The sequence below is a fragment of the Podarcis vaucheri genome (assembly GCF_965113315.1).
Source record: "Podarcis vaucheri genome assembly, chromosome: 7".
In the NCBI taxonomy this organism is placed as follows: domain Eukaryota; kingdom Metazoa; phylum Chordata; class Lepidosauria; order Squamata; family Lacertidae; genus Podarcis; species Podarcis vaucheri.
In genome coordinates this window covers 67,363,183-67,376,402 of record NC_138765.1, presented here as the reverse complement: position 1 = coordinate 67,376,402, position 13,220 = coordinate 67,363,183, and the positions used below count along the sequence as shown (strand labels likewise).

The window sequence follows — 13,220 nt, the reverse complement described above, 5'->3', positions numbered from 1 at the left end:
TTTGCCAGAAGCAGCTTAGTCATGCTGGCCACATAACCCGGAAAAACTGCGGACAAACGCCGGCTCCCTCGGCCAGTAAAGCGAGATGAGCGCCGCAACCTCAGAATTGTCCGCGACTGGACCTAACGGTCAGGGGTACCTATACCTTTATGCACATGAATGCCACCAACACCAATTAGAAGGTAAATTCTTCAGTTGTGGTTCTTGCATTGCAGGGGGTTGGACTAGATGACCCATAGGGTCCTTCCCAACTCTACAATTCTATGCTCCTGTGAAATTAATTCTCCCTCCGTTATACATGTGGAAAGCCGACACGTGCTGCAACAGACACCGGCTCCCAGCCACAGTGTCAAAGGTGGCAATCCAAAGTTTGATTTTGAGATATGGATCACAGGTAACAAAGAGGTTGGAAGTTCCGCCTGGAAGTAAAAGCCTTTGGCCTTTGTTTGGTTTGTTTCTCCCTCCAGTGTCATTGTGGACGCTAGAGAATGGAGGCACTTCAAGAAGATGACCCAAACCAACACCCCTCTGGAGGAGGACATGTTTCACCTGCAGGACGACCTCACACCTCAGGTGTACCTGCGCCCCAAGGAGACGGTCCACATCCCCTTCAAGTACCAGGCCTTCTCCCTGGAGCACGCTGCCACCATGCAGGTAGAGAGGCGTTCGTGCTTTGCTTTTTAAAATACTTCCCAAATATTTGCTTTTGAGAAACTTTACACAAGGCGCAGCACCGGAATCTCATTTAAGCCTATAGCAGAATGAATTCCACAGCATATAAACCAGGATAATGGCTCGCAGACATTAGACTCCTAGAAGACAGTGGGAGGATTTTTTTGGGGGGGGAGTTAAAATGAGAAGCACACTGCAACTCCTCTCTTTCATTCCCAGCAAGGTCCCACGGAGCTGATGTTCATCAAAGGCAAGGAGGACTCCGCAGCCCCCTGGAAGTCCTGTGGCATACAAACAAAGCACATCAGGGTAAATCGCACTGATTGACAAGGAGAGTGATTGGGCAGCACCCAGTCAGTCGGCTTGTGGGTGCACTTCCCTCTTTAGATTTGGTGGTTCTGTCACTCTCAGTACATTCCTCATGCAGGAAGGTTGACGGGGTGGTGGCGGCAGTGGTGGTGGTGGGTCTGTGTGCAATGAGTTGGGGTGGGGGTAGCTCCAGACATGCTCCCCCCAAACTTACCACCCCTGTGCCCTTTGATCTCCAAACCTTGCCCAGCTCTGTAATAAAGATGTGGCCTGTTTTCCCAAAAGGCACTCAATTTTATTAATTTTTTAAAGGTACACAAGGACCTGATTAGTATTACAGGTGATAGTACTGAAATTACTCGAGGATTATTTCTGCTCTCTGCATTTATGGGATGTAACAAGGATATCAAGCCTAAGGACTTAATTCCACATTTGCTAATTGCGGCTTAGGCAAACCATCCCTCAGCAGTGCAATAAAGATTCAGCCTGTTTTACGAAAGGCAGCTTTTCCTCCAGGGCGCCCAAGGTGGTGCTCTCCCTGCCCCCCCCCCCATGTAATCCTTGCAACAATCCTATAAGGTAGGGCGGGGTGAGAGGCAGTGGCAGGCCCTCACGGTCCCCCCCATTCATGCTGTCCTGTGGGGACGACATTCACTTTCTCCCTCTCCCTCCACCCAGGTCTCCTTCACTGCAAGCGGCGGGAAGCTCCTCGCCATCCTCAGTGTGAACGTGGAATCCCAGCCCCACGTGGTGGATCAGACCTTCCGCTTCTATCACCCGGAGCTCACCTTTCTCAAGAAATCCATCCGTTTGCCTCCTTGGCACACCCTTCCAGGTAGCCCTTAGCCAGTTTCACAGGCAGCCCCGCCCCCTGAAAGTGGAGAACGAGAAGCAACACGTTGAAAATCACTGCCATTGCCAGGGCCAAGCTGGATATACTGGATGTATGCAGTGGGAAAGGGCACTTGCTTTGCATGCAGAAGGACCCAGTTTCAGTTGGGATCTCTGGGTAGGGCTGAAGAAGACCCTTGTCTGAAGTCCTGGAGTCTTCGGGACTGCCAGTCAGTGCAGACAATACTGAGCTAAATGGCCCCGTGTGAGACAAGGTAGTTTCCTGTAGTGAGGTACAGGACATTAGCTCAGGGGTAGAGCATATGCTAGGAATGCAGAAGGTCACCAGTTCAGCCCTGACTGGGCAGTTGGGTGGTCTTAGCAGTATAAATACGTTGCACACATTGCTTTCAGCAGATGGGAGGATTTTGCATTGTATGCCGCAGCAGCAATGGCAGAGATTATTTTTATTCATGCTGTTTTTGTGGGAATAATCAGACCTCACGATCTATTTTTGTCCTTGCCAGGTGCCCCAGTGGGTATGCCGGGTGGAGAACCAGAGATATTTGTGCGTTGCAGTGACCCCAACATTGTTTGTGAAACCAAGAAAATGGTACTGAATGCCCCACAAATCTTTGAAAATTATTCCAACCCACCAAAGATTAGCGAGTTTTTCCCCCACCCCCTTTTGCTCCTGCTCCCGAAGTCCCTGTAAATGTGCTGAAAATATTTCTTTCATAACTTCCAGCACAGCTCTGAGTCTTACGCAAGTTATAAATTAACTTTTCCAGATGCAAAAAAGCAGAGCCTTCGGGGAAGAGAGCGGCATCGTCCTTTGTGTGATGAAGGTCCCAGGATCAATCTCCAGCATCGCTGGGGAAGGGCTCTCTCTATATAACACACTGGAGAGTTTCTGCCAGGCAGGGTGGACCAGGGTGAGGTTAGCAATCCAGCCCTCCAGATGTTGCTGGATCCCAGTTTCCGTCAGCCCCAGCCAGCCCAGCCAATAGTCAGGGATGACAGTAGTCTTACTCTAGCAGCATCTAAAGGGAAGAGCGTTAACCACCTCTGGTGTAGATCAGTGATTGAAGGCAGTCTCCTTTGTTCCAAAACCTGCTCCCTGGTTTTCATTCAGAAATTAATTCAACACTACTGGGTAAGGTCTGATACATCACAATCTGGTCTCGGTCTTCCCACCCAGGGGCCTGGCGAACCTCAGGATGTCTTTCTGAAAGTCGCAGGGGGCCCAAGTCCACAGATCAAGAGGTTCTTCCTTTCTATTTACACGTAAGTAGGAAACCATGTTGGCACTCAGATTCTGTGCTGCATCAGAGTTACTAAGGGTGGAGGGTTCCTTCCTTCCTTGCTTGTTTGTATGTATGTGTGCTGTTGTTTAACAGGTAAGAAGCAAAGCAATAAAAATTAAATTTTAAAGATCAAAAGGCATCCTGCAGCCTATGCTGCTCTGTCTCCTTAAGGAAGCAGATCCTGGAACATTCAACCACATGGAGAAGCCCAGAGCTGAGCACAGAACTGCGTTTTATTTGGATGTTTTCTGTTTGGTTTTTTAACAAGGAAACAAACAAACAAACCAGGATAGGATTGTGCCCTGCTAGGCCGTGTGAGCATTCCCCAGGAACTGGGAGGCTGGTGCTTAATTTATAGAATGCACACATGGGTTTGAGGGAGGATTTTCCTTCTTTCCCGGCTCACAGTTTTGGAGCCGTCACTTCCCCGAGTATTTTTCACTCTGACAAGGCTGTGAAGCACCATCTGTTGCTCCGTTTGTCACTCCAGGGACCCCTGGCTGGCTGCTCCGACACAGATCTGGCAATTCTACCTCCATTCTTTGCAGCGGGTGGATGTTAGCTGTATAACAGGGCAGCTGACCCGCCTTTCGCTGGTGCTCAGAGGGACTCAAGCCATCCGGAAGGTGAAAGCGTACACCTCACACCCGCATGAGCTGACGGTAAGATCAGACCCCGGGACTCCGTGGGGACTTTGCTTTATTCTGTGGTTGCTCAGATCTTAAAAGAACAGGAAACCTTCTGTTTCATTTTCCTCCTCCTTTATTACGCTTTCTCCATCCTGCCTGGATTAGTCAAACGGTTGATCCTAGCCAATCAGGGATCACATGATGGAGCTAATCAGATTTGGCTGGGCAATGTTTTTCCAAGGACAAATAAAAGCAATTGAGAAAGAAAGGGTGATGCACATTTTCACAAGAAACTGGCAAGAAATCGCACAAGGAGGGTCACACACACACACACATTCTGCAGGGAAATTTGATTCCGCCTCTGCAAGTGCCTTTGCTTGGAGATTTTCATCAAAGGTCCCCATGAGATGGGCCGTCCGCTAGGACGCAAGAGCCCATTAGGAGACCTCAGACAATTTACAGCTGCAAAGCCTCTTCTGTAATTGTCTTTTGATTAAAGCCATCGTACGGAGGGATCAGTGGCCCAAAACCCCAGTGGGCAAGTTATCAGAATTAATGAGTCTGTGGAGAATAATAATTTCTTTAGAATGCATTTAGTCATAATTATAAATGTGAATAATAAGAGAAACACAAACTCCGCTGCCCTCACATAAATTGAAAGGGGGGGGGGGCTTGAAAATTCTGAAGCTACATGAGTTGAAAGGGAACAGCAAAAGACAAAGGAAACTTGAAGGAAACTCCAGCTTAACTCATGGTATGGAGTCTAAGTGAGATTCTGCTGATCAGACCTGGGATCAGTTCCTAGACGTGGATTCTCTGATGAGCCCTGGTCAATCCCTCACCCTCAACTTCACCTCTCCAATCCGTATACAAGCCCATAAGGTACTCAGTGTGACATGAGGTTATAAGAGCATAAGAAAAGCCTGCTCAGAAGGATAATGGGTGGAGATGTGAGTAATCTGCAGTTCTCTCCAAACTCGGAATTTGGCATTAGGTTCATGCAGAATTTAGGTGGATGGTCAAACAGGTGCACACCTGTATGGGCAGTTGGTCTACTGATGGTGCTATTGGCGATGTTTGTAAGCCAGAGAAGATGCTGAGGGAGGCATGGAGGGACTTGACCTCTGGTGAGTGTGCAGCAGCAAGTAGCAAGCATCAAGAGCTCAGGGAGCCAAATCTACCGTATTTTTCGCCCTATAGGACGCACTTTTTCCCCTCCAAAAATGAAGGGGAAATCTGGGTGCATCCTATGGGGCGAATGCAGGCTTTTGCTGAAGCTTGGAGAGCGAGAGGGGTCGGTGCGCACCGACCCCTCTCGCTCTCCAGGCTTCAGGAACACATCCACAGCCTAGGCAGCCCTACGGGAGGTCCGGCAGGGATGTCTAGGCTGCGGATAGCAGCCTGCCGCCCAGCGGGCGGGGTGCCCTGAAGCAGAGCGCCCCCGCGCCAGGCAGACATCCGCAGCGTGGGGAGCGTTGCCGGAGTTCCTTGCCTGCTATCCGCAGCGTGGGGAGCCTTGCCGGGAAGTCCGGCAAGGCTCCCCACGCTGCGGATGTCTGCCTGGCGAGGGGGGCGCTCTGCTTCAGGGCGCCCCGCCCGCCAGGCGGCAGGCTGCTATCCGCAACGTGGGGAGCAAGGCTCCCCACGATGCAGATAGCAGCCTGCTGCCCGGCGGGCGGGGCGCCCTGATGCAGAGCACCCCTCGCGCGGGGCAGACATGGGCCAGCCCCACAAGCTCGGGGGACAGCAGGGAGGCGCAGCGCCACCATCCCGCTGTTCCTCGACCTGGTTCTGTTTCCCCGACCTGCTTTTGGGGGGGAAATAAAGGGAAATTTTTTCCCCTTTATTTCCCCCCAAAAAAACTAGGTGCATCCTATGGGACGGAGCGTCCTATGGGGCGAAAAATACGGTAGTTCAGATTGTGCAGCACCTTGGCCAGCTCCCAGTGGGAGTTTTCAGAGAAGATGGGTGTTACAGGCAGACCTATTTAGTGCCCAGGTCCTGGCCTTTAGCTGAGAGCGAGAAGGAATTTAAAACTGGCAACAATTTGAAGTCAGGAGGCAATGTCAGCGGGTTACTGACATCTGTAAACTCTCTGCTCAGAGCTTATGAAAGATTGAGAGTCTTAGGAAGTCTAAACTTCCAGCCTCTGGGGGAAGAGTCAAACACAGTATCCACTCCTTGAGACTGCCCTCAGAGTGGGCCTCTCAATGTCTCATGGTGTTCAGGGTCCTCAAGGCAAGCTCCTGCTGACCCTCATCCATTGAGACCACCTCCCCTGGCATCCAGAAGCACATGCAGCCTGAACCGTGGTGGAGAATGGCCTTGTATCCTCTGGAGAACCTCCTGTGGAGTCAGCTGATTGTTATATCTCTAGAGCAGTCTTTCTCAACAGACGTTGTTGGACTACAACTCCCATCATCCCTAGCCAGCAGGACCAGTGGTCAGGGATGATGGGAGTTGTAGTTCAACAACATCTGGGGATCCAAGGCTGAGAAAAGCTACTCTAGAGCAAAGGAGAGGAGGAAGCCAGTGGCAATTATACCTTAAGCCAAGAATCAGGAACCTTGCTTTCAGTTTCTAAAACAGCCCTCCCTTAAATGTAATGAACATTAATCACTGCAGCTGGACAGACTGACCAGAGATGCCTCCTAAATTGCTGGCATAAGGCGGATGTAGCCCCATTGCCAAGGGAGAACCTTCATGAAAAGAAAATGCGAGGCCCTTGCCTTTTGCCTCTGCAAGCTCTCATTTCCATGTTGGCAGCACACATTGAATCATTGCCTCATTTGCATTCCAGGCTGCAGACAGAGGTAGAGCAGATTAGCTTCCCCCGTGGCTTGATCAAAGGACACCAAGGTGGTCCCTTTCGGAAGAGCCTCGTTGGTGTCTGTAGCATTTTGGATTAACCTCTGAGAAGCCCCTCCTCCTCCTGATCCTCTGGCAGGGGGCTTTGGCAGCTGCTGTTCACAGCATCACTCAAGTCACCTAGAGCCCATGGCCTTGAGGTGACTGTCCCCATTGAGGCACCATTGTTAAAGGGCCAAAGTATGGATGCTGACCTGAGCAGGGATACATCCATCACCTTTCTCATAGTTCATTTGTAAGCCACCTTTCCATAGTTAAGCCCACCCTGTAGCATCTCTGGATATGATGTAGAGGGAGGGAGGGAGGGAGGTGCCCTGTGAGGTGAAGGAGAGGACCATTGTGCCTTACACCTAAACAGGATGTTCCCTTCCAAAATGCTTACCTGGCTTTTGGCAAGCCACCCACACCTTGTAGCTCATATCTAACAAAGAGGAAGGGAGGAGTCTTTCTTCCTCACTTCCTCTGTGGGGGAGACATGGATTTCCCTTCCCAGAATCCTTTGACAGTGACTTTAAAGTGGAACAGATTTTAAGTCTTAGCTAGGCCTGAAATCACTTATGGTTAGTAAAACCACCCATGGGCTACTGAACATAGGCTAGCAAGCAAGCTACATTCAGAGTGAGTGGTGGAATGCCTCAAGTCTCCTACTATAGACAGACCAGGGGTGGTTCTGCCGTTGAGCACAGTCTTTCCTGCTAAAGGTGGATCTAAGGATCCATGCAATAAGGCTGATGAAGCAGCCCTGAAAAGGAGTTCTGGGTCCTCATCAGCTTCACTCCGTGGCAGCAACTACTCCCTGTTTTCCAGAACAAGCTACATGTGGGCAGAGGTACAGGCGCCGAAGATTATGTAATATTTTGCAGTAAGCTCCTTTCCCCGTAGGCTCATTATGAAGCTGAATGTTGGAAGATTCAGGACAAATAAAACAAAGCCTTTCTTCATGCAGTGCATAGTTAAACCAGAGAACTCGCTCCCATGGGAGGCGGTGATGGCCCTAACTTGGATGGCTTTAAAAGAAAATCTAAACAAATTAATGGAGAATATAGCTATTGATGGCTACTGGCCATGATACTTCTGCTCTGCCTCTGCAGCTGGAGGCAGTGATGTTTCTGAACACCAGTTGCTGGAAGCCACAGGAGGGAAGAGGGCACTCATGGTCAGATCCTGCTTGCATCACTTTGGCCACTGTGAGAACAGGGTGCTGGACTAGATGGGCCACTGGCCTGATCCAGCAGGCTCTTCTTCTGTGCTTATGTCTCCTCGTTCTTCCTCTGCTAGGTGGACCCAGAAGGCATCTTCATCCTCCCTGCAAATGGCGTGCAAGATCTGCACCTCGGCGTGAGGCCTCAGAGTGCCGGCAGCCGGTTTCTCTACCTCAACCTGGTGGATGTTGAATACCATCAGCTTGTCTCTTCCTGGCTGGTGTGCCTATCCTGCCAGCAGCCTCTTGTCTCCAAGGTAGTCAGACATTTGCCTTTAATTCCTGGTTTTACTAAGGGTGATGCAAGGGGGCCAGAAAGGTCAGGTGGAGGGCCGTGTTCTCCTGAACATGAGGGGTCCAGAGTCAGCAAGGACAAGACCTTGCTTCAGGTGGGTTTTCCTTTCAGTCTGAAAATCAAAATTCTTCTTACACTCCTGTCTCAGGAGTGCCATTTAGGGGGGCCTCGGGTGGCAATTTTGAGGCTGCCTGCATGGTTATTCTTCAGGAGTTTTCTTGTTTCTGGTCATTATTAGGAATGATAAAGGTGTGTCCTAAAAGGCAATGCACTGTTTATTTCCCCCTCTTGTTGTAATTTAAAATCCAGGCTTTTAGCTGCATAGCTTGTCTCCCATCACTGAAATCTGTTCTGTGGGCAGGAAGGAACTTTGGCCTCTGAGCTCTGCCCTTGCCTGTTCAACAGAGGAGCAGTTTGCCATACTGCAGTTCAGCCACCCCCAGCTCCCCAGATTCAGAGACCGAACACACAATTCGGTTCAGTTTCATGTCCACAGCCATGGTCTCCTTCAGCCCTTCCTCAAAACCCTTTCTTAGAAGCTTTATAATTTTGTTTAGCTTCAAACCACTCTGCAGGGAGTGAGGGTAGATTGGCAGGCCTATAGTTCCTGTATTTTCCCAACAAAGAGTGCTTCATAGTGAGGCATTCCTGATCGAACCAGGGTTTAGATTTGTTGGAGTATAATGGCCGCCGTGTTGCATTTTTTGGGGTCAAATAGGGTTGAAGAAGTGAAATCAAATCCTGAAACAAGTTTATTCTAGTTTCAGGGCATGAGGAGTTTAAGAGGTTGTCTTTCCTAATGAGGAATATATCTGAGTGTAACCTGCCAGATACTTTCTCGTCCAGTTCATCGAACCATCTAATGTTTTCTTAGAAGACAGTGGGTAGGGAGGCAGGATCCCACAAGCCTTAACCTTCTGGCTATTTATTCATTATTTAATGTATTTATATCCCACTTCTCTCCCATACTGGGATTCAAAGCAGCGTGCAACATTTAAAAACATCATCATAAAATACAGTGTAATACAAATCTAAAAACAATAGTTAAATTGCATCAAAACACACTTAGAACCAGCAGCTGAAGTACAGTTTGCAGTGATCAGCACTGTCTGCTCCTTAGTTCTCCAAGTCCTGCCTGAACAGGAAGGTCTTGGCTGGCCAGCAGAAGGATAGCAAAGAGGGAGCCAGGCTGACCTCTCTTGGGAGGGAATCCCACAGTCTGGGAGCATCCGCAGAAAAGACTCTCTCTTGTGTCACCACCAGCAATGCTTCTGATGTTGATGGGACCAAGAGAAGGTGCTCACTGGAGGAGCATAGCAAACAGGTGGGTTCATACAGGGAGGTCTTCCAGGTAGCCTGAGTGCAAGCAGTATAAGGCTTTATTGGTTAGAACCAGTGCTTTGCATTGTGCCCAGAAATGGACTAGAAGCCAGTGAAGTTGTTTTTTTAAGAGGGGAGGAACATGCTCCCTGCAATGCCCCCATCAGTAGTTTGGACCAGCTGAAGCTTCCAAAGGTAGCCCCACGTAGAATGTGTTACAGTAGTCCAACTGGGATGTAACTAGAACATGTGTCACTGTGGCCAGATCCAGCATCTGATTTGCCCCCTTCCCCCTTTTCTCCGCTGTCTCATTATAACAGCCTTCTCTAGTTTGCTTATTAGACATTAAGTCCTCTGGGTAGGAAGTGTGCCAACCCTGTAGAGCACCTGATACTCCAAAACTGGAGACAGTAGCAATTGCCCTGGCACACCTGACAGCAGGCTAGGTGAGAAAGCATGAGCTATTCAGCAGCTGCTCAAAAGGCGAAGCTAAGAGCTAACTCAGCAGCAGCTCAAATGGGATGCTAAAGTGTGAAATCGACACATACACACACCGAGTTTTTTATAGCTCTGCAGCCTCAAGATATGAAGAAATCCAACTCAGTCGCAGTAGACCCACTGAAATTGATGGCCTTCGAATCATAGAACTGTAGAGTTGGAAGGGACCCCAAGGGTCATCTAGTGCAACCCCCTGCAATGCAGGAATCGCAGCTAAGGAATCCCTGACAGATGGCCATCGAAACTCTGTTTAAATTGGGGAAGCTCTTTGATTTCATTGGGCATAGATGTTGGGTGCAACCCAGTATATAGACCTCCCCCCATCTCCTGTGTAATTAACAGGAGGCAGGGGCTATTTGAAGCAGGAAGCATTAAGGGAGGAAAAGAGTGAATCACCCTCTCTTAGCGTGTCTCTTCCCCCAAAGCACATTCCTGCACCCACTAAACTGAAAAAAGGGAAAGAAACTCGGAGGAGATCCTAAACACAGAGATCTCTCACATCATGGCACTTCATTCGGCCCTGATAGTGGTGTTGCATCATCCCGTCCAGTGTTGTCTCGGACTCCAGTTTTCCTTTTCTCCCCACCTCCAGGCTTTTGAAATCGTGCTCCCCCCTGGTGGAGGGAAAGGCTCAAACAAGAGGATCACCTACGCCAACCCCTATCCATCCCGGAGGGTCTATTTCCTGCACACCAACCGGCCGGACCTTCTACAGTTCAAGGAGGATTCCTTTGAGGTAGCATCTTTTTTAAAAAAAATAAAATATTTTTAATTAGGAATTTTGACATAACAATTTGTAAAAAATACATCATCCTCATTCCCCCCCTGTTTCCCCCCTCCCCCCAAAGAACCCCTCCCCCCCGACTTCCCTCAGTTCCTCTCTCTGGTTTCTCAGCACATGTTGTTCTCTGCATGTTATAAAATTGTAAAAGTTGAGGTAGCATCTTAAGAGGAACAGGATGGTTTGACTTTTCTGAGCCTCCAGGAAGTTCTCCAGGCAGAAATGCTACCCCAGGCACTGCAAAGTTGGCTCTCAACTGTCTCTGTAATCTGCATGTTTGGATAGAACCATAGAATTGTAGGGGTGTAAGGGACCCCAAGGGCCATCTAGTCCATCCCCCAGTGCAGGAATCACAGCCAAAGAATCTCTGAATGATGGCCATCCATGCTCTGTTTAAAAACCTCCAACAAACTAGAGTTTTGAGCATATTGAGGGCAATCAGGTCTCACATCCCAAAATAGTTCTGTAAGGGTTCTCTTCGCATGTTTGTGCCTCATCTTTCAATTTTGATGAGGGTATGCAGTGTTTCAAATGCATGAAACAGCCACCATAGACCAAATCCCAGAGGCAAAGCTTCCGTATTGTCTCATGTAGCCTCGAGCACCATCTGAACACCTTCCAGCCAAAATGCAGCACTAAAATAATAGTAAAAATCCCACACCACCCTTGAGACACAAAAGGTGCTTCACTTTGGCCTGGAATTGGGCCTTGCCCTTTTCAACAATTATACTGAGGGATCATCCACGGAATCACTGCTTACGAAGCAATTTATATGCAGGCATCTATTAGCCCTCAACTGACCCTCTGGCTACCGTCCCTGTTGTTTGTCCTTGCAGATCAGCGGAGGGGAGACGTACACCATCGGCTTGCGATTTGCCCCAAGCCAGAGTGCTGGCGAAGAGGAAATCCTGATTTATATCAATGATCATGAAGACAAGAACGAAGAGACTTTCTGCGTGAAGGTCACCTACCAGTAGTGTTGTAAGGTGTATGCATTTGTGTGCCCTTGCCTCGATTGTTTTCCACTCTCCTGCAATTCATCAAACTCCCCTAAAGGGACAGTACCGCTCCCTTCATGATCCCCGTCTGCAAACAGCCTTTGCGCCCCTGAATTGTCGCCAACCACAAGTCTGCAGAGAGATTACCTCCCCCACTCCGCTACCTCAGAGCGGTGGGACACATGGCCTCCACTTGAGTGTACTTTAGCTTGCATCCCATCGAGTCCCTGCTAAGCCTGCGTGATTGATTGCCCGAGTGGATTCCTGGGACGTCAGCACGACCTCCAACCACGCAGCTGAGTCGTGCCTGTTATACCCCCACCCCCTTTCCTCCTTGCTCCGGATCGAAAATTCATTTCTCTCACCATGAAATGTCACTGGCTGGTAGAAGGCAGCTGAGGCTTTCAGACCTTTAACACAGCAGTGCAAGCTTGTTTGCCAATTTGTTTGGTTTTGTAACATTATTTTTACACAGAGGTTGGGTTTGGGGCATGTTTGGGTGCTTGTTTGTTTTTTAATTAAAGAAAGGATCATAATCAGAAGAACATACATGCCTTCTCATTCTTGTTGAATGAATTAAACTTAATTGTTTAAAGCCGCCACAATATGGAGAAAGCGGACACTTCTTTTGACGTAATCAACACACACAAACATAAAAATAAAGCTCACCCCCCAGGGTAAAAATGCAGCAACCCTCTATAATAAACTATAAAGGTGTTAAAAATGAAATTAAACCAGCAGCGCACCCTCCCACCCCACCAAGTGCTTGGGGGTTGTTGTTTTTAACCTGGCTGCCCAAACAATTTTTGCCACTTGGATGGTAATGGATATATCTTTGCCTGCAAGAAAAAGATATACATGGTCCAGGATACTGTTGCTGAAAGCTTGTCCTAAACAGACCACACAACTGGGGACCAGCGACCAGGGGGTGGGTGGGGCAGGGGAAAAGAGAAGAAAATGGATCATCGGCATACAAGGAGGTGGCAGCGATTTCAAGGGTACGTATTTTTCGCTCTATAAGATGCACCAGACCATAAGACGCACCTAGTTTTTGGAGGAGGAAAATAAGAAAAAATATATTCTGAATCTCAGAAGCCAGAACAACAAGAGGGATCGCTGTGCAGCGAAAGCAGCGATCCCTCTTGCTGTTTTAGCTTCTGGGATAGCTGTGCAGTCTGCATTTGCTCCATAAGACGCACACACATTTCCCCTTACATTTTAGGAGGGAAAAAGTGAGTCTTATAGAGCAAAAAATACAGTAAATATGGGGTTGAGACTGACGGGTACCATTTATTTTACAAAGCTCCCACCCATCGCCCACTATGTTATGCACTCTTCCTCTAAAAAGTGTGTCTCAAATGCTTCAAAGCAAATATGGATTAAGACAGGGTCTTCTAAACTTTGGGTACCTGGAGGTACAAGTTTGTTTCTGCCCCCCCCCAATTAAAAGTGGATGCATAGTTTGCTGTTAAATCCAACTGCTACATATCTATTTTGGCCACCCAAACAAA

The 13,220-nt window shown here is 48.7% G+C and overlaps 1 protein-coding gene across 2 annotated transcripts in view; it reads left to right on the top strand.

Moving 5' to 3' along the window:
* NPHP4 (nephrocystin 4) overlaps positions 1–12,314 on the top strand; it is a 102,281-nt gene extending 89,967 nt beyond the window's left edge. For both annotated transcript variants that reach the window (XM_082233400.1, XM_082233399.1), the window contains exons 22-30: positions 468–654; positions 892–981; positions 1,660–1,816; positions 2,340–2,425; positions 3,014–3,099; positions 3,610–3,781; positions 7,895–8,074; positions 10,523–10,666; positions 11,548–12,314. In XM_082233400.1, the coding sequence (XP_082089526.1) occupies positions 468–654; positions 892–981; positions 1,660–1,816; positions 2,340–2,425; positions 3,014–3,099; positions 3,610–3,781; positions 7,895–8,074; positions 10,523–10,666; positions 11,548–11,688 (1,243 nt within the window). In that variant the 3' untranslated portion in view covers positions 11,689–12,314. The remainder of the gene's footprint in view (positions 1–467; positions 655–891; positions 982–1,659; positions 1,817–2,339; positions 2,426–3,013; positions 3,100–3,609; positions 3,782–7,894; positions 8,075–10,522; positions 10,667–11,547) is intronic.
* The last annotated feature ends 906 nt before the right edge of the window (positions 12,315–13,220 follow it).